The sequence below is a fragment of the Trachypithecus francoisi genome, unplaced genomic scaffold (genome assembly GCF_009764315.1).
Source record: "Trachypithecus francoisi isolate TF-2019V2 unplaced genomic scaffold, Tfra_2.0 Lachesis_group3, whole genome shotgun sequence".
NCBI lineage: Eukaryota > Metazoa > Chordata > Mammalia > Primates > Cercopithecidae > Trachypithecus > Trachypithecus francoisi.
In genome coordinates this window covers 140785418-140810617 of record NW_022681468.1, presented here as the reverse complement: position 1 = coordinate 140810617, position 25200 = coordinate 140785418, and the positions used below count along the sequence as shown (strand labels likewise).

The 25200-nt window shown below is 39.3% G+C and overlaps 1 protein-coding gene across 13 annotated transcripts in view; it reads left to right on the top strand.

The window, feature by feature from the left end:
• Window positions 1-25200, top strand: part of GALK2 (galactokinase 2) — a 224774-nt gene that overhangs the window by 138202 nt on the left and 61372 nt on the right. For all 13 annotated transcript variants that reach the window (XR_004432003.1, XM_033190171.1, XM_033190164.1 and 10 more), the window contains one exon: window positions 3023-3233. Coding sequence is in view for 12 of the 13 variants with exons in the window: in XM_033190171.1 (XP_033046062.1) it covers window positions 3023-3233 (211 nt within the window). In the remaining variant the exon portion in view is untranslated. The remainder of the gene's footprint in view (window positions 1-3022; window positions 3234-25200) is intronic.

The window sequence follows — 25200 nt, the reverse complement described above, 5'->3', positions numbered from 1 at the left end:
TGAAGGAGGTCAGTCACCTGGGCCACAAGTGCCTTCATGAAGCTCTGTCTTTGAGCAACGATGATCTTATCCACCCATTTCCTTCATCTGCAAGTCATCTTTCTGTTTTACAAGCCAAATTTCAAAGAGCTTAAGAGGCTTTTCTATTTGACTCCCTCAATGTAGTATAATTCAATAGCTCATGGGCTGTACAGCTGTCATTGGGGGCATATGGTAGATTTCATCCTTAATTGAAATACACACCAAATTGGTTGTGTGGATTCTCAGCTGAGGGCTCACTGGACAACTCATGTCACAGTAAAGTGGGATATTGCTGGAGTGAATGTGAACTGTATGTTAGTGCCTCAATCTGCAGAAGAGCACATCGGGAGGCTGCCTTTGAAAACTGAATATTGTGGGCTGCAGCCATCTCTTGCAGACTTTCTCCCCACACGTCACTGGCCCAGTTTTCTTGGATCAAGTGCCTGGGACAATGTGACTGGTTCCAGAGAGAATGGGAATGGGAACTTGGAGATCAAAAACTTCTTAGAAAGAGCCCACTGTCATCTCTTGGGGGCAGTTCTCTGATGTTTTTCTTTTTTTGTTTGGAAGGAACCCATTTATCAAAGTGTTTTTAAATTACTGGAATGTTCACTTCTAGCACAGATCTAGGTTTGTGTTTTGAAATGCGTTTCTAAACTTGATCAGTGATTTGAACTCATATGGGTAACATGATATAGTCATCATCCATACCTCATTGAGAATGTGGCCTAGGGGAAGCAAGAAAGAGTTATAAGACCCGGATTCAGTTTCCAACTCTGTTATTAACTAGTTGAGTTACTTTGTTTTTTTGAGACAGAGTCTCACTTCATCACCCAGGCTGGATCATAGTGGCCCCATCTCTACTCACTGCAACTCTGCCTCCTGGGTTCAAACGATTTTCATTCCTCAGCCTCTTTTGAGTAGCTGGGATGACAGGCACATGCCACCACGCCCAGCTAATTTTTGTATTTTTAGTAGAGACGAGGTTTCGCCATGTTGGTCAGGCTTGCCTTGAACTCATGACCTCAAGTGATCTGTCCACCTCAGCCTTCCAAAGCTGGGATTAATGAGGCCACCACACCTGGCCTTGTTAAGTGACTTTGGACAAGTCACTTACTATTATTATTATTTTTGGAGACGGAGTTTCGCTCTTGTTGCCCAGGATGGAGTGCAATGGCATGATCTCAGCTCACTGCAACCTCCGCTTCCTGGGTTCAAGTGTTTCTTCTACCTCAGCCTTCCGAGTAGCTGGGATTACAGGCATGCACCACCACGCTCAGCTAATTTTTGTATTATTAGTAGAGATGGGGTTTCACCATGTTGGCCAGGCTGGTCTTGAACTCCTGACCTCAAGTGATCCACTCGCCTTGGCTTCCCAAAGTGCTGGGATTACAGGCTTGAGCCACCGCACCCGGCCTACTATTATTTTCTAAATAGAGTAGTAATATCTGTCTCACGGGATTATTGAAGATTATAAGAAATATGGGGCATATTTTAGACTATATTGCACTATTATTTTTGTTAGCTTCATTGCTTATCTCAGTTGGATTGTGGATGTGTTGCCAGAAAGCATCATTGTAGGAGATCATTGACTTCAGCTCTTTTAAAATGAATATATATTTATTCTTTTGTATTATGTATATCTTTGTAAGTTTTCTCAAATTATTTTTGGAATACATTGGAATATAGAACATGAATGAGCGAATGAAATGAATGAATGAATGAATGAGTGAATGAATGAATGGGTCAGTCTGTGGAGCTATCAACCCAGTACTGCTAAGGAACTAAATGTGCTAAGCAAACAGGTCGGAAGAAGTCTTAGCTCATGTTTTTTTTTTTTTTTTTAATGACACCACGTTCCATGAAATAATTGAACCGAAAATCATAGTTCTGTTGTTTTGTTTCCCAGTTTGGCCTTAAAATCATTAACTCATTTCAAATATACAAGCCAGGGTTTTAAAAAGAGGATTAAATTAATATAAGAACTTCTGTTATTAACATTCTTCAGAAGTCAGTGGCTGTAACCAGAGTACAATAGTCTTTTGGTAAACCCCGCTTCCTGTCAAAAAGAAAGAAAATCATCAACATAATGGAAGAGTAAATCAGATGCACATTTTCTTGAAGACTGATTTCCCCTTCTCTTGTTTCTTTTTGCTGTTTAAACTGCCCCTCTGTCCTCACACCCAGGCCATGAATATTGTAGACTTCAGGATGAGAGAAATCTTCCCTGTTTTGATTGCCACCTACTCTGATATTGTTTGGGGAGAATGACAGAAATATATTCTGGATTGGGGTTCCCATGGGTGGTTACAGATTTGGTTTGTACTTAACCTTCGCCGTCAGATTGAGGAGATGCCTCAGGATGCAGTTAGAAGCCAAACTCTTTTTCTTGAGGGTAGAGGAATATACAACTCTACTACCACCAGTGACCTAATGAAGTGCTTCACATAAGGTCACCAAGGAGGTTTTCATTTCAAATTTATGACTTTACCCCAAATGCCCATATAATGCCATTTTCAAAGAGACATATAGTAAACAGGAAGTACCCTAATTGGACGTACAGTATCCTTTCAGGACCCAGGTCACATGAGATGTAAGTAGTTTTCTCTTGACTTCCTAGGGAGGAATGCAGTAGGCATGAACTGAATAGGGATAAAAGAGTAAAATTATTCAAAGAAATAGCCCCGAGGGAAAGTGGTGACAGGCCAAAAAAAAAAAAAAAAAAAAAAAATCAGTGAGGGATTAGTTGAGTGTACGTGCATGTGTGTGTGTGTGTTTCAGGACAAATACTTAACTAGTCAGTGAGTGTCATACAAACATGTTTAATTCCAGGCATCTGAAGCCAGTATGCATTTCCAAGTAATGGTGGGAAATTTAGAGAGGTTGAATGGAAAACAACAACAACAACAAAAAACAGCTTGAAGTTGAATCTGGCTAATTAAAATAGTACATATCAAATTCTGAAATAAAAATTGACCATTATCTCGGTTTGGATTTGCAGCTCCTGGCTAAATACAAAAACTTGCAATGGGACAACGTACTGCGGCTGGAGGAGGTGCAGGCTAAACTAGGAATTAGTCTAGAAGAAATGTTGTTGGTCACAGAAGATGCCCTTCATCCTGAACCCTATAACCCCGAGGAGATCTGTAGGTGTCTGGGAATTAGCCTGGAGGAACTCCGAACCCAAATCCTGAGTCCAAACACTCAAGGTGGTGAGTTGGCTGCAGAAAGTAAGATATAGGTTATTCCCTCACAGCTGGAAGGTTTCAACTTCTCCACTGGTTTTAGAGCATACTTGAGGGAATTTGGAAACTGTGTTTCAGCAAGCTTAGTTATTTAGAATCTTAGCTTCATAAATGTATTCATTCATTCATTCATTCATTTTCATTCATTCATTCATTCATTCATCACTATGCTGGGTAGGTAAGAGTGAATGAGACATGATTCCTGTCTTCCAGGGGCTTATAATTCAGTAAGCTTCTCTTTTTTATCCTTTTTTTCCCTTATCCATTTTTTTCTGGTTATTATGCTACTTGTATAAAAAATGGACTAGGTTAGAGTACTGCTCTAACTCTGTGAAACAATGCTCAGAACACTATGAAGTGTTCACTTCTTAGGTTGAAACTTGTGGCCCACTTTAGTGTGGAAGCTTGTTTCTACTTGTGGTCTGCTTTCAGTTAACTTTATTTTTATACCAGTAACATCAGAAACTGAGATGAAGGCCAGGTAAATGTTGCAGGCACAGGATGGAGTCCTGGGCTGGCTGTTCCTCTTGGACTAAAGGTTATCTAATGGTGAGAAATCAGTACTGGGGGCAAGGACATCTAGTTAAGATCCAGTTGCCCTTAGCGGAGGGTTATGGGGGATAAGTGGGAGATTAACACAAACATCAGCCTCAGGGCCCCATTTCTGTCTCATTCAGTTCAGTTCTATAACTGATTGTTGAGTTGCTACAAAGTAATTTCTTAAAGGTTTCATGTACTGAAAACTTTGGGATGAGATAAGGGAATCATTTGGAAGCAGGGATTGGGTTTTAGCTTCTAACACTGTCGATCCAATTTAATTTGATGAAGCTTGATTGAGTCTTTAGAACCAGTATAAGCAAACTATGGCCTACTGGCCAAATCAGGCCTGCCATCTGTTTTTATGAAATAAACTTTTACTAGAACATGGCCATGTATTAGCTGTGGCTGCCTTTGCACTATAAGAGTTGAGTAGTTGCGATAGAGATTGAATAGTCCACAAAACCTAAAATATTTAATATCTGGTTCTTTGCAGAAAATGTTTCCTGGCTCTCATTCCAGAAAGGCAGTAGACTAAAGTTTACGTCAGTTTTGCCATGAAAATAGGCATAACAGGGATGCTTCTCTTATAAGAATAATCTGTATAATGTGCTAAGAATAATGCTTGGTAGTGGAGGTACTAATAGAGTGGTGATGGAGTTGTCTTTGGGTCTAGGGAGACCAGAAAACAAAGAAGACAAAGCCAGCTTAAGGCTGGGTGCAGGGGCTCATGCCTGTAATTCCAGCACTTTGGGAGGCCGAGGTGGGTGGATCACTTGAGGCCAGGAGTTTGAGACCAGCCTGGCCAACGTAGTAAAACCCTGTCTCTACCAGAAACACAAAAATAAGCCAGGCATGGTGGCAAGCACCTGTAATCCCAGCTACTCAGGTGACTGAGGCATGAGAATTTTTTTAATCCAGGAAACAGAGGTTGCAGTGAGCTGACATTGTGCCACTGCACTCCAGGGTGAGACACTGTCTCAAATAAATAAATAAGTAAATAAATAAGCAAGCCAGCCAGCTTAACTAAGGGGTCAGCAACTAGCCAAAAATTAAATAAAAAAATAGGTATTTCCTAGGTAGGCAAACAGTCAGAAAGAATTCCAGTCTGACCAAACAATAGATACAGAGGCAGAAAGAAGTGAGAGAACATTATATGTCCAGAGAACTACAGATAGTTGAGTGTTTCTTGAAAATAATGTACACAGTAGAGAATGATATGGTATCAGGCCAAGGTTGTAGACAGACCTAGATCACCAAAGGGCTTATTAAATAATTGTGTGTGTGTGTGTTGTATAGATAATGTGGGAGGTAATCTATTTATTGAATGAAGAAGTTGGGTAAGGTATTGGATAGGGAGAGGTTCAGGGGAATAGCCTTTCTCCTTTGACCTAAGATATTGATTTCTTTAACAAATATGTATTGACTTCTGTGGACTGGAAATTGTGCTAGATGCTGGGATGCAAAGATAAGCAGGACACAGTCTCTACTTTATAGTGACTTAGTGTCTAATTGGGGGAGAGTGCCACACAACAATCACAATAAATAATACCTGCTGTAATAAAGGTATTTATCAAGAACCCTAAAAGTATGGACGGAAAAGTGGCTCAGGTCCTGTAGATGGTGGTTCCATTTTGAGCTGCATCCTTAGAGAAAGTTATGAATGTCTTAGACTTAGAGAGATGACCAGCCATTCCAGGCAGAGAGTAGAGCTTGAATGAAGACAAAGTAGCACAAGGAGTGGAGTATTGGAGAACATGCACCAAGAGGTATTGTGTGCAGTATGAGTTGGAGGACAAAAAGACTGCCTAAAAGGATGCCAATTAGGGAACTATTGCTCTATACTCTATACTGAATGAGAAGAGCCTGAAGTAGGGTAGATTGCTCAACTGGTAGATTCTCAAGACTGTAAAATGGAATTCAGTTGCATTTAGCAATTGCTGGTATCTAGGAGTGAAGGAAAGAAGAAAGGGAAGAAGGAAGGGAAGGAGGGAGAGGAAGAAGGAAGGAAGGAAGGGAAGAAGAAAAGAAATATAAGGTAAATAGGTCCAAGGTATGGATAACTGGGAATGTTAGGAAATTATAGTGTCGAAGTGATTTTGGCAGTAAGATGACAAGCTCGTTTCTCTCTCTCTATACATAGATAGATAGATAGATAGATAGATAGATAGATAGATAGATAGACAGACAGATCTATCTATCATTGAATTTGTCTGGTGTGATAGCAAGATATCTAAATAGAGATGTAAAACAGGTAAAGATCCAAATGATATAGTAATTAGATTTGGGAGTTATTGTTGAAAAGGTGAGAAAGTCTTAATAGACATTGAAAATGTTGACTGTCAAATGATCTTAAGAGTCATTTCATGGTGTCACTTAGTTCAGAAGCCTTCAGAGGCTTACCATTACCTAATTGCCTGAACTCTTCTAATCCTGTCTTAACTACGTTCTGTCCTGTGTCCCTTTGGAGCCCATATGTGCCCGTGTGGACAGTGTTACCTTGGTTGGGCCATTCCACTTACTAATTGGAAGCTTCGTCTTCCCTCTGGGCTTTTAATCCTAAACACCAGTGTGCTTTTATAAATGAATTTTCTCCCTTTTCTGAAATGCAGTTTTTACCTGTCTTAAAAGCTTAATGTAATTCTTATCTTTTGCTTATACTTCTTAATCCACAACCTATTATCTTTCTCTGTATCCATCTTCCTTTCTTTCTACATCTGCCTGTATTTCCTTCCCTTCTTTTAGAATTTTTTTGAATAAGTAAATTTCCCAGAATGCTTTGGAAAATACGAAGAGCAATTTGCTTATCATACAACATGTATTTCTGTCTCTCTGCCTCTCTTTCTATGTATATATTCATAAGCTCTTCCCCCTGAAGAATAGTAACTTCACAGTTTTTATGAAAATGAGGCATGCTTCATCTTCTTTTTTTCCAGAACTTTTTTTTCTTTTTGAACTTAATTTTAGGTTCAGGGCATACACATGTAGGTTTCTTACATGTATAAATTGCATGTTTCTGGGGTTTGGTGTACACATGATTTTGTCACCCAGGTAGTGAACATAGTATCCAAAGAGTAGTTTTTTGACTCTCACTCTCCTCCCACTCACCATCCTCAGTTAGGCTCTGGTGTGTATTTTTCCTCTCTTTGTCACCATATGTACTCAGTGTTTACCTCCCACTTACAATTAAGAACATATGGCATTTTTTCTGTTCCTGCATTAATTTGTTTAGGATAATGTCCTCCAGGTGCATCCATGTTGCTACATAGGACATTATATCATTCCTTTTTATGGCAGCATAGTATTCCACAGTGTATTTGCACCAGATTGTCTTTATCCAGTCAACCATTGGGCATCTAGTTTGATTCCATGTCTTTGCTATTGTGAATAGTGCTGCAGTGAATATATAAGTGCTTGTGTTTTGTTTGTTTTTTTTTTTTTGACAAGAGTCTCACTCTGTTGCCTGGACTGGTATGCAGTGGTGTGCTCTTGGCTCACTGCAGCCTCCGCCTCCCTGGTTCAAGAGATTCTCCTGCCTCAGCCTCCTGAGTAGCCAGGATTACAGGCACCCGCCATGACGCCCAGCTAATTTTTTGTATTTTTAGTAGAGATAGGGTTTCACCATGTTGGCCAGGCTGGTCTCGAGCTCCTGACCTCGTGATTCGCCCGCCTTGGCCTCCCAAAGTGTTGGGATTACAGGCGTGAGCCACCACACCCGACCACATGTGTCTTTTTGGAAGAATGATTTATATTCATCTGGGTATATACCCAGTAATGGGATTGCTGAGTTGAATGGTAGTTCTGTTTTAAGTTCTGTGAAAAATCTCCAAACTGTTTTCCACAATGGCTGAATTAATTTACATTCTCACCAGCAGTGTATAAGCATTCCCTTTTCTTGGCAAACTTGGCAACATCTGTTATTTTATGACTTTAGTAATAGCCATTCTGACTGGTGTGAGATGATATCTCATTATGGTTTTAATTTGCATTTCTGTAATGATTAGTGATGTTGAACTTTTTTTTATATGCTTGTTGACCATGTGTATGTCTTCTTTTGAGAAGTATCTGTCCATGTCCTTTGTCCATTTTTTAATGAAGTTATTTGTTTCTTGCTTGTTGATTTGTTTATAATTTTTATAGATTCTGGATATTAGACATTTGTAAGATGCATAGTTTGCAAAAATTTTATCCTATTCTATAGGTTGTCTGTTTACTCTGTTGACAGTTTCTTTTGCTGTACAGAAGCTCTTTAGTTTAGGTCCCACTTGTCAATTTTTGTTTTTGTTGCAGTTGCTTTTGGAGATTTCATCATGAAATCTTTGTCAAAGTCTATGTTCAGAACTGAATATACTGGCTTTTTTTTTTCTAGGATTTTTATAGTTTTAAGTCTTACATTTAAGTTTTTAATCTATCTTGAGTTGATTTTTGTATATGGTAAAAGGAAGGGGTCCAGTTTCCATTATCTGTGTATGAATAGCCAGTTATCTCAGTACCATTTATTGAATAGGGAGTCATTTCTCCATTGCTTATTTTTGTTGACTTTGTCAAAGATCAGATGGCTGTAGGTGTATGGATTTATTTCTGAGTTTTCTATTCTGTTGCATCAGTCTATGTGTCTGTTGTTTTACTAGACATCAGTCTATATATCTGTTGTTTCATGCTGTTTTGGTTACTGTAGCCTGGTAGTATAGTTTAAAGTTGAGTGGTGTAATGACTCTGTTCTTTCTCCTTAGGATTGCTTTGGCTATTTGGGCCCGTTTTTGATTTGAGTTTTTGAATTTTTTTTCTAATTCTGTGAGAAATGACATTGGTAGTTTGATAGGAAAAGCATTGAATCTGTAAATTGCTTTGGGCAGTGTGGCCATTTTGATAATATTGATTCTTCCAACCCATGATCATGGAGTGTTTTCCTGTTTGTTTGTGTTGTCTCTGATTTCTTTCAGCCATGTTTTGTAATTCTTCTTGGAGAGATCTTTCACTTCCTTGGTTAGCTATATTCCTAAGTATTTCGTTCTTTTTGTGGCTATTGTGAATGGTATTGTGTTCTTGATTTGGCTCTTAGCTTGGACATTACTGGTGTATGAAAATACTGCTGATTTTTGTACATGGATTTTGTATTCTGAAACTTTACTGAAGTTATTTGTCAGTTCCACAAGCCTTTGGGCAGAGACTATGGGGTTTTCTAGCTATAGTATCATATTGTCAGTGTAGAGAGATAGTTTGACTTCCTATTTTCCTACTTGGATGCCTTTTCTTTCTTTCTCTTGCCTGATTGCTGTGGCTAGGACCTCCAATACTATGTTGAATAGGTGAGAATGAGCATCCTTTTTTGTTCTGGTTCTCAGGGGAATGTCTCTAGCTTTTGCCTGTTCAGTATGATGTTGACTGTGGGTTTGTTATAGATGGCTCTCATTATTTTGAGGTATGTTCTTTTGATGCCCAGTTTGTTGGTAGTTTTTAACATAAAGAGTTCTTGAATTTTATTGAAAGTCTTTTTATTTTTATTGAGATGATCATATGGTTTTTGTTTTTAATTCTGTTTATGTGGCAAATCACACTTATTGATTTGCCTATGCTGAACTAACCTTGCATCCAAGGAATGAAGGCTGCTTGATTGTGGTGGACTTGCTTTGTGATGCGCTGCTGGATTCAGTTTCCTAGTTTTTGCTGAGTAGTTTTGCATCTATATTCATCAGGGATATTGACCTGAAGTTTTCTTTTTTTGTTGTGTCTTTGCCAGGTTTTGATATCAGAATCATGCTGGCCTCATAGAATGAGTTAGGCAGGTGTCCCTCCTCTTCAATTTTTGGAAATAATTCCAGTAGGATTGGTAACAGGTCTTCTTTATATGTTTGGTAGAATTTGACTGTGAATCCATCTGCTCCAGGGGTTTTTCTGATTGGTAGGTTTTTTATTGCGGATTCAATTTTAGAACTTTTTATTTGTCTGTTCAGGAATTCAGTTTCCTCCTGGTTCAGTCTTGGGAGGTTTTAGAGTTCCAGGAGTTTATCCATTTCTTTTAGGGTTTCTAGTTTGAGTGCACAGAGGTGTCTGCTATAGTGTCTGAGGGTTTTTTGTATTTCTCTGAGGTCAGTGGCAATATCACCTTTGTCGTTTCTGATTATGTTTATTTGGATCTTCTCCCTTTTTTCTTTATTAATCTAGGCAGCAGTCTGTCAATCTTATTTATTCATTCAAAGAACTAGTTTTGGTTTTGTTGATCTTTTGTGTGGATTTTTATGTCTCAATTTCATTTGGTTCAGCTCTGATTTTGGTTGTTTACTTTCTTCTGCTAGCTTTGTGGTTGGTTTGCTATTGCTTTCCTAGTTCCTTTAGGTGTGATGTTTGGTTATTAATTTGAGATCTTTTTAATGTTTTGATGTAGGTGTTTAGTGCTATAAACTTTTCTCTTAACACTACGTTAGCTGTGTCTTACAAATTCTGATATATTTTTGTTTTCATTAGTTTTACAGAATTAATTTCATTGCCTTAATATCATTCTTTACCTAAAAGTTATTCAGGAGCAAGTTGTTTAGTTTTCATGGAATTGTATGGTTTTGAGAAATCTTCTTGGTATTGCATTCCTCTTTGATTATTTATTTATTTATTTATTTATGTATTGTGATATAGTCTGAGAGCATGATTGTTATGATTTTTTTTTTATTTGTTGAGAATTACTTTATGGCTGGGCATGTGGTCAGTCTTATAATACATGCCATGTGCAGATGAGAAGAATGTATATTCTGTTGTTGGGTGGAGTATTCTGTAGATATCTGTTAGGTCCATTTGGTCAAGTGCTGAGTTTAAGTCCCTAATATCTTTGTTAGTTTTCTGCCTGGATGATCTGAGTAGGGTGTTAATGTCTCCCACTATTATTGTTTGGTTATCTAAGTCTCTTTGTGGGTCTCTAAGAACTTGGTTTTGTAAACCTGGGTGCTCTAATGTTGGGTGAATATATATTTAGGACAGTTAAGTCATCTTGCTGAATTGAACGCTTTATCATTATGTAATGCCCATTTTTGACCTTTTTGATCATTGTTAGCTTAAAGTCTGTTTTGTCTGAAATAAGAATAGCAACCCCTGCTGTTTTGTCTTCTCTTTGCTTGATAGATCTTTCTCCATCCCTTTACTTTGAGCCTACAGGTGTCATTGCATGTGAGATGAGTCTCTTGAAGACAGCACGCAATTTGTTCTTGCTTCTTTATCCAACTCATCACTCTGTGTCTTTTAAGTGGGGCATTTAGCCTGTTTAAATTCCAAGCTAATATTGACATGTGAGGGTCTGATCTTGTCATTGCTTTGTTAGCTGGTTTTTTTGTAGAATTGATTATATAATTGCTTTATAGTTGATATCATTTGGCTATGTCCCCACCCAAACCTTATCTTGAATTGTAGTTCCCATAATCACAACATGTCATGGGAGAGATCCTGGGAGGTAATTGAATCATGGGGCCAGTTATCCTCATGCTGCTGTTTTCATGATTGTGAGTGAGTTCTCTTGAGAACTGATGGTTTTATAAGGGGCTTTTCCACCATTCACTTGGCACTTCTCCTTGCTGCCACCATGTGAAGAAGGACATTTTGCTTCTCATTCCGCCATGATTGTAAGTTCCTGAGGCTTCCCCAGTCATGCAGAACTATGTCAATTAAACCTCTTTCCTTTATAAATTGCTCAGTCTCTGGTATGTCCTTATTGGCAGCATGAGAATGGACTAATACAATAGTGTTGGTGGGCTGTGTACTTAAGTGTGTTTTGTGGTGGAAGGTACCAGTTTTTTGTTTCCATGTTTAACACTTCCTTAAGGATCTTTTGTAAGGCAGCTCTGATGGTCATGAATTCCCTTAGCCTTTGCTGGTCTTAAAAGGATTTTATTTCCTCTTCACTTATAAAACTTAGTTTGTCTGGATATGAAACTCTTGGTTGGAATTTCTTTTTTTTAAGGATGTTGACCTTGAGGTGACAGTGTAGGGAGAGATGTTCAAATCAAGCTGTGGCTTGAAGCTTCTGTTAAACCAGCCAGACTTCCAAAGGCCCATGTGCAGTTCTTATTTTCTGTTTCCAAATTTCTAATAATTAGATATAGAAATGCTCAGTGGCCATTCAAATTAAACACACACAAAGCAAAATCCTTCAATGCTTTAGATGTTGTTTAGAAATTGTCTAGGAATAGTTTCAGGATTATTTGCCAGGCCTTACCCACAGGTAGGAATTGTCTAAGGGTATGGTAGAGTGGTCTGGAGTCTTGAGCCTCAGGGGCCAGACGTAATTGGGAGGGATGTTTCCCATGGTGTGACCCAAGAGGAAAATGTGAAGCTGTGGCCAGGGCGAGGAGAGATAGGCACGTGTATCACGCATATAACTCAGGAACACACATTGGGGGACAGAAGAATTTGTGAGGAAGTAAATAGGCAGTAAAGTAGAGAGAATGGGTCAGGTGGTTTAGATTCTAGCTTTAAAAAAAAAGGAATTTGTTGGGAGCATTTCTTTTGGGAGTGTCCAAACTGCTCTGGGTTGGGGTGGCCCAGCTGCTTAGCCACACTGTGCTGGGGTTGACCCAAATTTCATTACTTCAGTTACCAACTTTGCCTGTGACCACATGCTGACAAAGTGCTGGTCAGTTCCTGACTCATTTGTTTGCCTTGTATGATCTCCAGAGTCATGGGTGATAATCATGGTTTTTAATAAAGAACAAAGCCCTGACATAGATTGCTCTTTAGGAAGACACTTAGAGTCAATTGTAAAGAAAAAAAGAACAAAACAACTTGTTATACCTTTTATAGTTCCAACATGATCCTTTACACATACCATCTAATTTGAATCTCACACCAACCCTGGGGCACAGGGTTATCAGCATGAAGAAACTGAGGTGAGAGAATTTAGTGATTTGTCAGGACCACATGGGTGGTATGAGCTGGAGCCAGATCCCAAATCCTAGTCTTCTAACTTAATCCAATACTTTTTCTGCCATCACTTTTTAAATTCTGGCACACTTACAAGCTGCCCTTAGCAATCCTGCACCAATTACGGGAGGTGATATCTAATTTTGACTTTGCTTGGCTCTAATTTTTTCTTGAGACTAAGCAGTAGTGATAAAGATAGGTAGCTTTATGTCCAAAGAGTTTCTTTTATGGCTATTTCCCATTCTAGTGTTTTGGCCTTACAAGAGATAAGACTGTGTGGCATCTAGAAGCCTGCTTTATTTAAGGAACAACTCAACTTGGCCATAATATGCATAAGCTGTTGTGTTCTAGAAGAGCCATGAGAAGTGCTATGGAATTTTCACATTTAATAAAAATGCAGTTCTCATAGATTATCTTGGTTAAGTCTAAGAAGAGTAGTTTGTTTTTATCTAATAAAAAGTATAAAGGTGCTTTACAATGTAAAATGGGTCAGTTGTTTAGTAATTTAAATGTCCATTAAGGGTTTTCAATTTTGAAGAAAATTGATTTAAATGTGGCTTATAAGCTGTCAAGCAGTAAAAACTCTGTGATCTCAACTGATTCCATTGTTCTTCTTGTAAATGTTTTGGAAGAAAAGTTTTCCATAAAGCGAGATGAAACTCCAAAGGAAATTACAGACCCTTCTAGAGTTTACAGATGTTGGTTGAACAGAAATCCTTAAAATCTGTGAGATGGACTTCTAATGAGAAAGCCAATAAAATGGGTGCTTTGGTTTTGTCTGTTGTTTCCATTTTTATAAGATGAAATAATAGACTGTTGTAAAATAAAGTATAAAAGAATAAATTAAATGATAATGATTTTTCTTCCACACAAAAGATATTATGCTTTAAGTTGTTTTGGAAGTCAAGTTTTCAGAAAATTTGCTTTCATTAGTCCTTTTTTGTTTCTCTCTCTGCCTGGTCACTTCTTTTTGCCCATCAGCTTCTATTGACTTCTCAGTTGTCTGGCTGTGGAGGACAGGTTCATGTCGGGAGTAAAGGTTCCTACCTTGTTTCCTTGCAAAAAAAATGGCCTTACCTGATATCGCAGATAACCGGGGAATTCCACTTCCTCTTTCAGATGTGTGCATGATATGTCCCTATTCATTGGTTCACCTTCCTCCTTCAAAACTAAAAATGAATGTGAACATACCTTATTAAGTAGGATATTTAAAGGCACGGCATCATAAAACTTTCAACTTCTGTAGGTAGAGCCTAGGATATGTGTTGGAATCACACCAGTGATTTGTGTTGTGTGTTGGTCAGCTTCTCAGCCACTGGTAGGTAGGTAAGTACTCACAGTGTGCCTCTTGTCCCACAAGGCTAATGATGGCATGGTTCTGGCTTCTGAGGCCAGCAGAAAAGTAACAATGTAACTGAACTGCCGTGGCACCAGTTGCTCCTATGTAGACCTTTGAAGCATGAAAAACACATGTATCTCATCATTCTTAGTATATTTACTTATTTGCTCATTCTCCCTGTATGTACCTGGTTTCCTGACCCTGCTAACTATCTTCTTCACCACAGCTGCCTCCTTGGCCTTGGCATCACTGACCCCCTTGGTCTCCTCAGCTCTGACCACCACCTTGGTCCAGCCTTGCGGGCCTCTTTGTTTCTGACCCTGTATTTCCTATACACCTCCTCAGCCCCAGCTGCTTCTTTGGCTATAGGTCTTGCTGGTCTTCTCATTTGTGGCTGCCTCAAGGGGAAGGAAGGGAAGAAAAGGAAAGGAAAATGTATAATTTCTAAACTTGTAAATATATGTATTTAAGTCTAAGGAAATGTTACCCAGTATGCCCTTTGCTTAAATTTATCATGGATGTATCTCTCTCTTTCAGGAGTGAAATTATCAAAGGATCAGCTGTGACGTTATTAGATACTATGTTTTGAGTAGAATGAGGCTTCTGCAGATATAAGGACATCTCATTGTCTCCTCTGTCACTCCTCTGCTGGTTTGGAAACATCTATAGGAAAGCATCTTCCATAGTCATCATCTACCTAAGAGGCCAACATCTTGCCATCCTATTTTCCTTTTTTGCTACTTATGCTTTCATTTTTACATTTTGTAGGTTTCCGCATAAGTAAATGTTCTCTTTGTATACAAAGCAGCTTTTCTTATGGTGAAATTCATTTATTTTGGTCAAAGTGATTCTCCTGTATTGGTAAGTTCAAACTAATGGTGCTTTAGTAACAAATAATTTCAAAGTCTCAGTGGCTTGACCAAACAAAAGTGTATTTCTTACTCACTCTGTATATCTGACATAAGTCAGCGACAGAGTTCATTCATCCAAGACACTTATGGAGCTAGGCTTAGAGGGCTCCATCTCAACACGTTTGTCCACAATCATTGTGGCAGGAGGAAAGTAATGTTGTTAATTGCTCTCTGGCTCTTAACAATGAGCATCACCCCGATGCTCATTCGATTGGCCAAAGCAAGTCAGATGGATGTGATGAACTTCAGTGAGGGTGAGGAAGAGTACAGCCTTAATATGTGTGAGGAGAGCTGGAATATTTGGAAGCAGCCTGATGACAACTGTACTTTCCCAGGTTGAGTGGCTATGAGTCTCATCCCATCAAATCTCGGTGAACCAATGAGAACCAATTTACTTTCTCATATGCAAATATGAAGTTGACATTTTTTCCAAACATCTGGGACAATGAATATTGCTCTTGATCAAATTTTAAGTTATTTTCATTTAAGAATTAGACAAACATACTGTGATCTCTTTTTATGTTGCACATTTCTCTTATACTGGCATTTTATCTGCACATGATCTGGTGAAAGCTTACTTGGTAATGATGGCTTGTCACTTTCTTCCCTGTCTTGCAGAATTCATGTTCTCTTCAGGAGCCAGTCATTCAAGAAAACATCTCCTTCTGTTTATTAGTTGTTCAATTTCTGTAGTCCTCTTTCAAAGTACTTAGCTTCAGGTGGAAGAAAGTTTCCTAATAGTTTCTAAATTAGAAATTGTATGCTACTTTCTACCTACTGTGCCATTTGTTTCCATGAGAATCAGCTGAGGTGAGTAACTGTGAATGGATCTAGTGGCTTTTAGCAGGTTATTGCCAAATATCAATAGTAATGACAACAAAAATAATGACCTATTATATGTGTATAGACACTAACAGTTTAACTATATGAGATCTGACTTGATCATCATTCATGCTGCAGGTTTCAGATGAAAATATGACAGGCCACCACTCTATATTCAGGGTAGAGATGCTCCATAGTTTTTTAGAAAATGTTTGAGGAAGATGGTTTCTTGTTTTGTCTTTAGAAAGGATTAGAATGGGAGAGACCGCAAAGATTAACACCCTTAGTCCATTAGGACTTCTCTAATACTGGGAAACCCTTATTCTGTCAAGGGCCGCTGATGGAACAGTAAAAAAGACCAGAGACCATCTACATTGGAAAGCAATATAATTTAGTCTTTTAATGAGAAGTTATAAAATATTCCAAGAAGAAGCAATATAAAAGTCTACTTAATTAACACAAGAAATAGCAAGATATATGCTTCATTTATCTTATTTTAGCCTAAAAAGTGAAGGGGGACAGAGAGGATGAGGACCGCAATGGAAAGAATCATATGAATAAAGAAAACAGGAAAAAGAATCTGATAAAGGGGGGAAGGTTGCTTATGGAAAAGCACATAAACACAAATGCAGAGAAACTACCAACAAACACACCTGTGTGCATTCACTTCCCAACTGGCTTCCGGAGAAATGCATAAGCACATTTGCAATCATGGAGTGCTGTGAAATAGCAGCATCTTGATTTATTCTTTCAGGGTATTGCCAGTTGTAGCGTAAACACCTTGAGAATAGGGACATCTCTAGATGTTTGTGAAAGTGAAAGATTTTTATCTTCTTAATGCTGCACGGCATTTTGGAAAGTTCAGGTATAGTGCAGGTGTATTGTCCTTCAATACTTGCCTTGAGGAAATTCAGAGAAGGGCCACATTTGGCACATGATTCAGAGCTCCCTCACTTTCAGTCCCTAGATGGCTCTTCCTGTTCTGCTCCAGCGCCTGCCTTCCAAAAGCAAATTCCGGACAACAGCCTATGTAATCTAGTAGGGTCATTTCACATGCCAGATAACAAAACTGTTGATGTAATCTGGTCACCTCCTGCTTTTTCATCATATTGGGAAATAAATAACATAAGTAAATAGAGGTAGATTTTTATTCCTTTATCAGCAAATGTTTGACTGAGAACCAACTATTTAAGCACTGTGCTAGGTACTGTGTATTAGAATCAGCAAGGCCAGCATAATCCTTATTCTTACTTAATATTGTGGGAAGACAACATTAAAACAATAACTAAAGTGTCCTAATAGAAATATGCTACTTATTTCACAGGTAGGCACTAATTTTTCTTTTGCCTCTCTTTCATCCCTTTTTATTCCCTTATATATTTTTCCTGTAATTCAATTAATAGAAGAAATCTAGGACAAGATCTTATTCCCTTTCATGTAAAAATACCAGGCCAGGCCAGCTCTAGGCAAGCATGACCACTGTTTCTCATAGTCCTTCTTGCAGCTCTGCATTGACCAAGATTCCCTCTTAACTCTCTAAGCTCCTTTTCAAATGGCTTGAAATTGTTTCCTCTTTTCATGTTTTCCAAGAATAAAGTTTTAGGAAAGTTCTGGAAAATTAATGGGAAAGTAGTTCCCTCAAGAGAGTGAGACACAAAAATATGGCTCATCCAGGGAGCAGCTTCAGATTCTTCCCTTGCTAATAGGATGAGAGCAAAATGATGTGTATTGAGAACCTGCCATATTCAAGACACTCTATTAGGTTCCAAAGGGGCTATAAAGATATGAGGAGGGCACAGTCCCTGCCCTCCTAAAGCAATATATGGTAACTATAATTAGAAAGGACCACAAAGTAATTAAAGTGTGCCGAGGTGGGAGGTATGGATGCCTCTGACTTATGTTTTTTGAGAGTTTTGTAAAAGAGGTGGCATCCAGGCTGATACTGAAAGAGATGTGGGGATTGCAGAATCAGACTGGGTAGGATGCTGATGCAGTGTCTTCATTCTGGGACTCTGCATGCTGCCAGTGGACAGGCAATGATGGTGCAGGGCAAGCATCTCAAGTCAACAGGGAGAGGATAGTGTCACAACCATACCATTTGGGGGACTGTTGATGTGTCTTGATGAATTGAAATGTGGGGGCTTTAATTTGTTGGGCAATGGAAAAATATGCTAGATTTTGATGCAATGAAATATTCACAAATGCCACAATCAAAATGGCACTTCGGGAAGTTTGTCATGGTATGTATGAGCAGGTTGATTAGAGGGGAGAGGGATACCAGTTAGAAGATAGTGCAATGGTACAGACATGGGATGGTAAGAATCCATACTACAAAGGTAGAGGGTAGAATGGAAAGAAGAGAGTGATGGGCTCTGTCTTGTAACGTGAATGACTCTGGACTTATTTACAGGAGCTTAGCATATGCCAGCGTGTAAAATGCAGGTGAAGGTGACTACAGTGGAGTGAGGCAAAGGGTTTGATCAGGGGAGTAATATGTACTACGGAACAGACCTTGAAGGCGCTTACTACTTTGGAAATCTGAGAAAGGGAAGCCATAAACACGAGGAGCACTGTTACTCTCCATAACACAGTTTTATGCTGTTGATTTTCAAATATTCACAAATGCTTTTTGGAATGTACTTTTCCATGGATTAGTGTGTTTTATGTTGAAAGTGCATTTTTTTTTTTTCCACCAGCGGGTTTGCTTTTAAAATCAGGTAAAGATATTTTCCCTTTAAATGTAAAATGCTAATTTAATTTGGTCTTTGCTGCATGGGAATGGGATACTAATGTGGCTGAAAACAGCAGTTTATTTTATGTGGGTTTCACCATTTCAGAAGTTTAACATTTTAAAAAAATATTATTACTAGGAAAATAAATTTGAAACCACATTCCAGCTTCAATGAGGATTATTCAAGTGTTTTTCAATTATATTGCTTAAATGCTCCAAAGAGTCTTTGCCTCAGAGCACAGAGTCCTTATTGTAACTTTGCTGCAAAGGAAAACAGGACTCTGTTCTGGGTTCTGAAGTGGTTTTCCTCATCCACCTCTGGATTGCTCTTCTTGGAGACCAACTCTTGGTTTAGCCTAGTGGAGCTTTCTATTTGTTAGATAAATTGACCAGTAATGTGTAGCTATATGATTGTGCACAGCCAGCTACAGCCACAACTACTTTTCGCCCCTCACTCAGTGGGAAAATATTCTGGGGTATGAAAGTCTCAGAAAGATTAATTATACATTTACATGGTAAAGATTTCCAATTATCTCAGACCAGCATATTTATTCTTTATGATTAATTATCCCAAGATAGTCTTCATTTAAGGTAATAAAATATTCTTAAAATACTACTTTTTAGCTTGATAGCTGAAAACAAATGCTCTGCATTCTTCTGTATTTACAAACCTTTATGCAGTTTGGTGATATGAGGCTACGTGGAGAAAGTCACTGCATAAAGAATGAGGGAGATGATGGTCCAGCTCTCCCTTGCAGTCATCAGACTGACGTCCAGAACTGCATTCAGGCCTGGGAACCACCCTTCGAGAAGGGCATACACAGACTAAAGTGTATTTGGAAGAATAAACAGGTGAAGGAGACTGGAAATTCAATCATGTTGGAACTTGGAAGGTTGCTCTGGAGAGAAGACTCAAATAGTGGTATTTCACTGCTGCAGGGGGCAGGTAGCAGCTGCCAGTTTTGGCTACCTAGCATCTGGGCCCCTTTTCCATCTCAGGGGAATCTGCTATGTGTATGTTGGTGATGGGAGGGTCTGCCTTCTATGGTAGAAGTTGAAGGGTCAGATTTGTCTCTTTTGAGTCACTTGACACTTGCATGTGGACAAGGGTACTAGGCTGCTTCTGGTGTCCGGGCACGTGTTTATGGCTGGAGCTTTGAGTCTAACAGGCATATGTCAGTTGATAAAGTGTCTAAATTCCAATGTCACATCCAGACTGCTCTTGTGGAATGATGTTGGCAGTTCTTCACTGGCTGCTTCCCTTAGCTTCTAACCTCTTCCCACCTGGTTTCACGTTCTAATAGAGAATGAAAATATCTAATCCTAAAAGATTTTGTGAGCTTCTTAGTATCTTCAAAATAAGTTTCTTTTTTGCTTGAGGTAGTTGGTGTAGGTTTCTGTTGTTCACAAACAAGAATCCTGACTGATATAATTACTAAAAACATAATGATTTCTTATTTCTAACTGGAATTATTTTATTTTTTACTATTTAGTGAATTTTTTCTTTAATTTTTAGTTAACATATGATAATCGTACATATTTATAGGGTACAGAGTGATATTTCAATACAGGTATACAAATGTGTAATGATCAAATCAAGATAATTAGGCTATACATCACCTCAAACATTTAGCATGGCTTTGTGTTGGGAACATTCAGAATCCTCTTTTCTAGTTGCTTGTTTTTTGTTTTCATTTTTGTTTTTGAGATGGAGTTTCGTTCTTGTTGCCCAGGCTGGAGTGCAGTGGCATGATCTTGGCTCACCGTAACCTCTGCTTCCTGGGTTCAAGCAATTCTTATGCCTCAGCCTCCTGAGTGGCTGAGATTATAGGCATGCGCCACCATTCCCGGCTAATTTTGTATTTCTAGTAGAGATGGGTTTCTCCATGTTGGTCAGGCTGGTCTCGAACTCCCAACCTCAGGTGATCCTGGGATTACAGGCATGAGCCACCATGCCCGGCCTCTTCTAGTGTTTTTGAACATGTATAATAAATTATTGTTAACTGTAGTCACTCTACAGTGCTATAGGACACTATAACTTATTCCTCCTATCTAGCTACAATTTTGTAACCATTCTCTTCTACCTGCCTTCCCCCACTACCCTTCCTAGCCTCTAATAACTATAATTCTATTCTCTACTTCCATGAGCTTAGTTATTTTTAGCTCCTGCAGATGGGTGAGATCATGTGGTTTTTTAAATCTCTGCCTGATTTATCTCACATAACATAATGCCTTCTAGGTTTATCCATATTTCTGCTAATGACAGGATTTCATTCTTTTTTTATTGTTCAATAGTATTCTATTGTGTGTACATGCCACATTTTCTTTATTCATTCATCTGTTGGTGAACATTTAGGTTGATCCTATATCTTGCCTATTGTGAATAGTGCTGAAATAAACATGGGGCACAGATACCCTTTGATATACTGATTTTCTTTCTTTTGGATAAATACCCAGTAGTGAGATTGATGAATCATGGTAGTTCTATTTTTAGTTTTTTCGGAAACCTCTATACTGTTTTCCATAATGGCTGTACTAATTTACATTCCCACCAACAGTGTAGAAGAGTTCCCTCTTCTCTGCATCCTCACCAGCACTTGTTATTTTTTTGTCTTTTTGATAGTAGCCATTCTAACTGGGTGAGACGATATCTCATGGTGGTTTTGATTTGCATTTCCCTGATGATTAGTGATGTTAAGCATTTTTTCATATACCTGTCAGCCATTTATATGTCTTCTTTTGAGAAATCTCTATTCAGACCCTTTGCCTATTTTTTAACTGCATTTTTGTTGTTGTTGTTGAGTTGTTTGAGTTCTTTGTATATTCTGGATGTTAGTTCCTTGTTAAAGGAGTAGTTTGCAGGTATTCTCTCCCATTCTGCAGGTCGTCTCTTCACTCTGTTGATAGGTTTCCTTTGCTGTGTAGAATCTTTTTAGTTTCATGTTGTCCTGTTTGTTTATTTTTGTTGTTGTCACTGGTGACTTTTGTCGTCTTACGCATAAGATCTTTGCCTATACCAGTGTCCTGACGCATTTCCCCTCTGTTCTAGTAGTTTTATAGTTTTGGTTTTTACATTTAAGTCTTTAATTCATCTTGATTTTTTTATATGGTGAGAGATAGGAGTCTATTTGTCTTCTTCTGCATATAAATATCCAGTTTTCTCAGCACCATTTGTTGACAAGCATATCCTTTTCTCAATCTAACTGAAATTTTTTTTTTTTTTTTTTTTTTTTTTGAGACAGAGTCTCGCTCTGTCGCCCAGGCTGGAGTGCAGTGGCACGATCTCAGCTCACTGCAAGCTCCGCCTCCCGGTTTACGCCATTCTCCTGCCTCAGCCTCCCGAGTAGCTGGGACTACAGGCGCCCGCCACCTCGCCCGGCTAGTTTTTTTTTTTTTTTTTTTTTTTGTATTTTTTAGTAGAGACGAGGTTTCACCGTGTTCGCCAGGATGGTCTCGATCTCCTGACCTCGTGATCCGCCCATCTCGGCCTCCCAAAGTGCTGGGATTACAGGCTTGAGCCACCACGCCCGGCTAACTAACTGAAATTTTTAACGTGGATTCAACAATAGCTTTATGGAATCTGTGTGTTTGTTGTGTTATATGCAGTATTTTGGTTATTTGTTCATTCACATGGGGGAGAGGGTACACTGTTTTATTTAATTCTCAAAAGGTTCTAAAATCCTTAAAGGGCCAAGAACCACTTATCTGCAGGATACAATTTAAACATCTTAGCATGACATTCAAAGTTCTCATTATCTGGCCTCAGCCCATTGCTTTGATTTTCTCTCCCATTACATTCTCTGCTGCTTCTATTTCTTTATCCTCTTTTCATGCTCCAGTAGTCAAAGTACTCTGTGTTCTCTAAACGCACCTAATGATTTATAGTCTCTACGTCTTTGCTCTTGATGTTCTTTCTGCCCAACCCTTTTCTTTGGTTCTTATTCCACCGTTCCATTGGTTTGCTGAACACCTTGGCCTACCTGATTTCGGCATTGCTGGCAGCCCATGTTAAGCTAGCAGCTTGTATGAGTGCCTCTTCTTTGTAGCCTTTGTGCATTCTCCACAGTCACTGAAGGCAGACGTGTTACCCAGGCATATCTTTGTAGAGAAGTTAACCCTTCTTAGGGGAAACACTCAAACAATGAGAATGTGAGTGGGTCAATGCCCCAGCCTTCCCATTGCCTGTGGCCCAATGGTAGGCACATTCAACATGACTCTTCAGAGAGATCCCTGAGAGATGAGGCCGGGAGCTGTCCACATAGTTAATCTGCTCCCTAAGTCCCTTTTTTGGCTTGCTTTCTTTCCTGAATCGCTTTTCTTCCTCTTTCACCCCTGCTTCCTAGATTTCTGCTCTCTGCATCCAAGTCTTTATCTCAAGCTCTACTCTCATATGCATCTAGATCCAGACACCCTCTTGACTGTGTGCCTCTATTTTAGCTGTGAGATGCTGCTTTAGCATATCTCGCCCTTTATTGATCTCATTTAATGATTTCTTTCTAGTAGACTATTACTTGTGGAAAGTAAAGAGCTTATCTTATTGTGATGTGAGTGGGCACCATCCAAGTGGCTGCCAGTATGGGTAGAACAAAGCAGGTGGAAGAAGATGGGTTTTGCTGAGTCCTCTTGCTCCCTTTCTCTTCCTGTGTCAGATGCTTGCTTCCTCTCCTCCTGCCCTTAGACATCAGATTCTAGGTTCTTCAGCCTTGGATTCTGGGACTTACACCAGCAGCCTTCTGGGGGGGCCTAGGGCCTTTGGCTTCAGACTGAGGGCTGCACTGTTGGCTTCTCTGGTTTTGAGGTTCTCAGACTTGGACTGAGTCATACTACTGTCCTCTCTCCCTCCCCAGCTTGGAGATAGCCTATCAGGAGACTTCTCCTTGTGATTATATCAGCCAATTCTCCTTCTTTTATATACCTATATATCCTGTTCGTTCTGTCCCACTGGAGAACCCTGTTTAATACACTTATTCATTATTGGTCCCTAAGCAGGTACATAGTGGACCCTCCACAATGTGTAAAAGGCATGGTGCATGAGAGCTGTCTTCAGATATCAGAAGGGTTACCTTGTGTTTACATATGTCTGGGGAACAGAACCAAGACCAAAGAGTAGAGGTTACAGGAAGACAGATTATAATTCAATACATTGTTTATCAGTGCAACTATGGGAGGTGATATTTGATAGTAACAGTAACAGTGGCTCGTTATGGCATGATGACCCACTCAGGGAAGATACATGCCCACTCTTCTGCTGAGAAGTCCTATTATAGAAAGTTTTATAGAACAGGGACCACAAGCACATACCTGCAAGGACCAGCCGGGCATATAAACTAGTGAGGCAGGCTAAGGGTCACATAGTTGGGAATGGTGAGAACTGTGTGGAATAAAGTGTATGTACCCTGTCTCAAAGGGGTAGGTACTCCTCAGCTCCAGTCAACAGTTGCTAGACAGTAATGCAGATCCAGCACTCTCAGACCTTCCGATTTTCCAAAGTAGAAATCCAGATTCTTAGGCAAATCTTCCAGCATAAAGACGTTTGAATCAAGAAGGCATCACCGTGGCTGGCTGTGGCGCATGGGTTGTTAGTTTGTAATCTTTGTATAGTGGATGTAGCCGAGGATGTTAAAGCCTCAGATGTGAGGATGGCTTTCTAGAGAGCCAGATTCTAGTCAGCTTGCTCTCTTCAGGCCCATGAACACACTCTGCCTGTTCCCACCTTGGGCCTTGGGCCATTTTCTCTTCACAGCAGGGACACTGTGTGGCTCAGACCCCTCTCCTGTGACATCTCCCACTGCTGGTCCTTCCCCAGCAAGCCCTGTCTTCTTAGTGCACCTTCAGCATTTCCAGCACTCAGATGTCTGCTGCAATTGCTCACTGTCTATTGGCGTCGTGGTTTGTCTTATCTGAATAAGTAAGTTATAAGTCCCCTTAATGCAGAGGTTCTACTTCCTGTGGCTTTCCCGTCATTTGGAGCATGGTATTGGGTGCATAGTAGGTGCTCAATAAGAACTGTTGGTTCACTGTTGCTAGATGACTATCATACTAAGTGCTTATGGCATCACTTTTAGCAGAAGATGATGTAATAAAGAAGAGGCCACCAGCTCTTGCATGGAGAACTTAAAATTAAATCAGTGAAGCTCTTTCAGATGACTCAGTGCTTTTGGCATTGCTCTTAGCAGACGATGAGGTAATAAAGAAGAGGCCACTAGCTCTTGCATGCAGAGGTTAAATTTAAATCAGTGGGACTCTTTCAGAGACGAAATAGACATGTCCTCTGTCTACTGTTGACCTGCTGTCCTCAGAGCTTAAAATGGTGCTCAGTGTGCCTCACCTGTCAAAGGCTTTCCCTCACCCTTTCCCACCAGAGATCCAACAAAATAACTAATTATGTGTGCCCTGATTTAGATTCCTTGGTTAGAGATGGGTTCTGATCATAAACTATGTAACCATCTTTTAAAGGAAAATGTTAATAGGCAACTCTTTGTTACAAAGATTGCCTAAAAGAAAAAAAACTAATTTTAACTGTTTACGATTATCTATTTTTGTATTCTTTCTCTTTTATTTGAAACACATTTTGTTTTAGAAATCTCTTTTTCTCTCACATCTATAAAGCAAAATACAACATAAACAATTCTCAGCCATCTGTGATAATGAGTATTAGGGTATACTATGGGCACTGAAGTTTACTAATTGTTT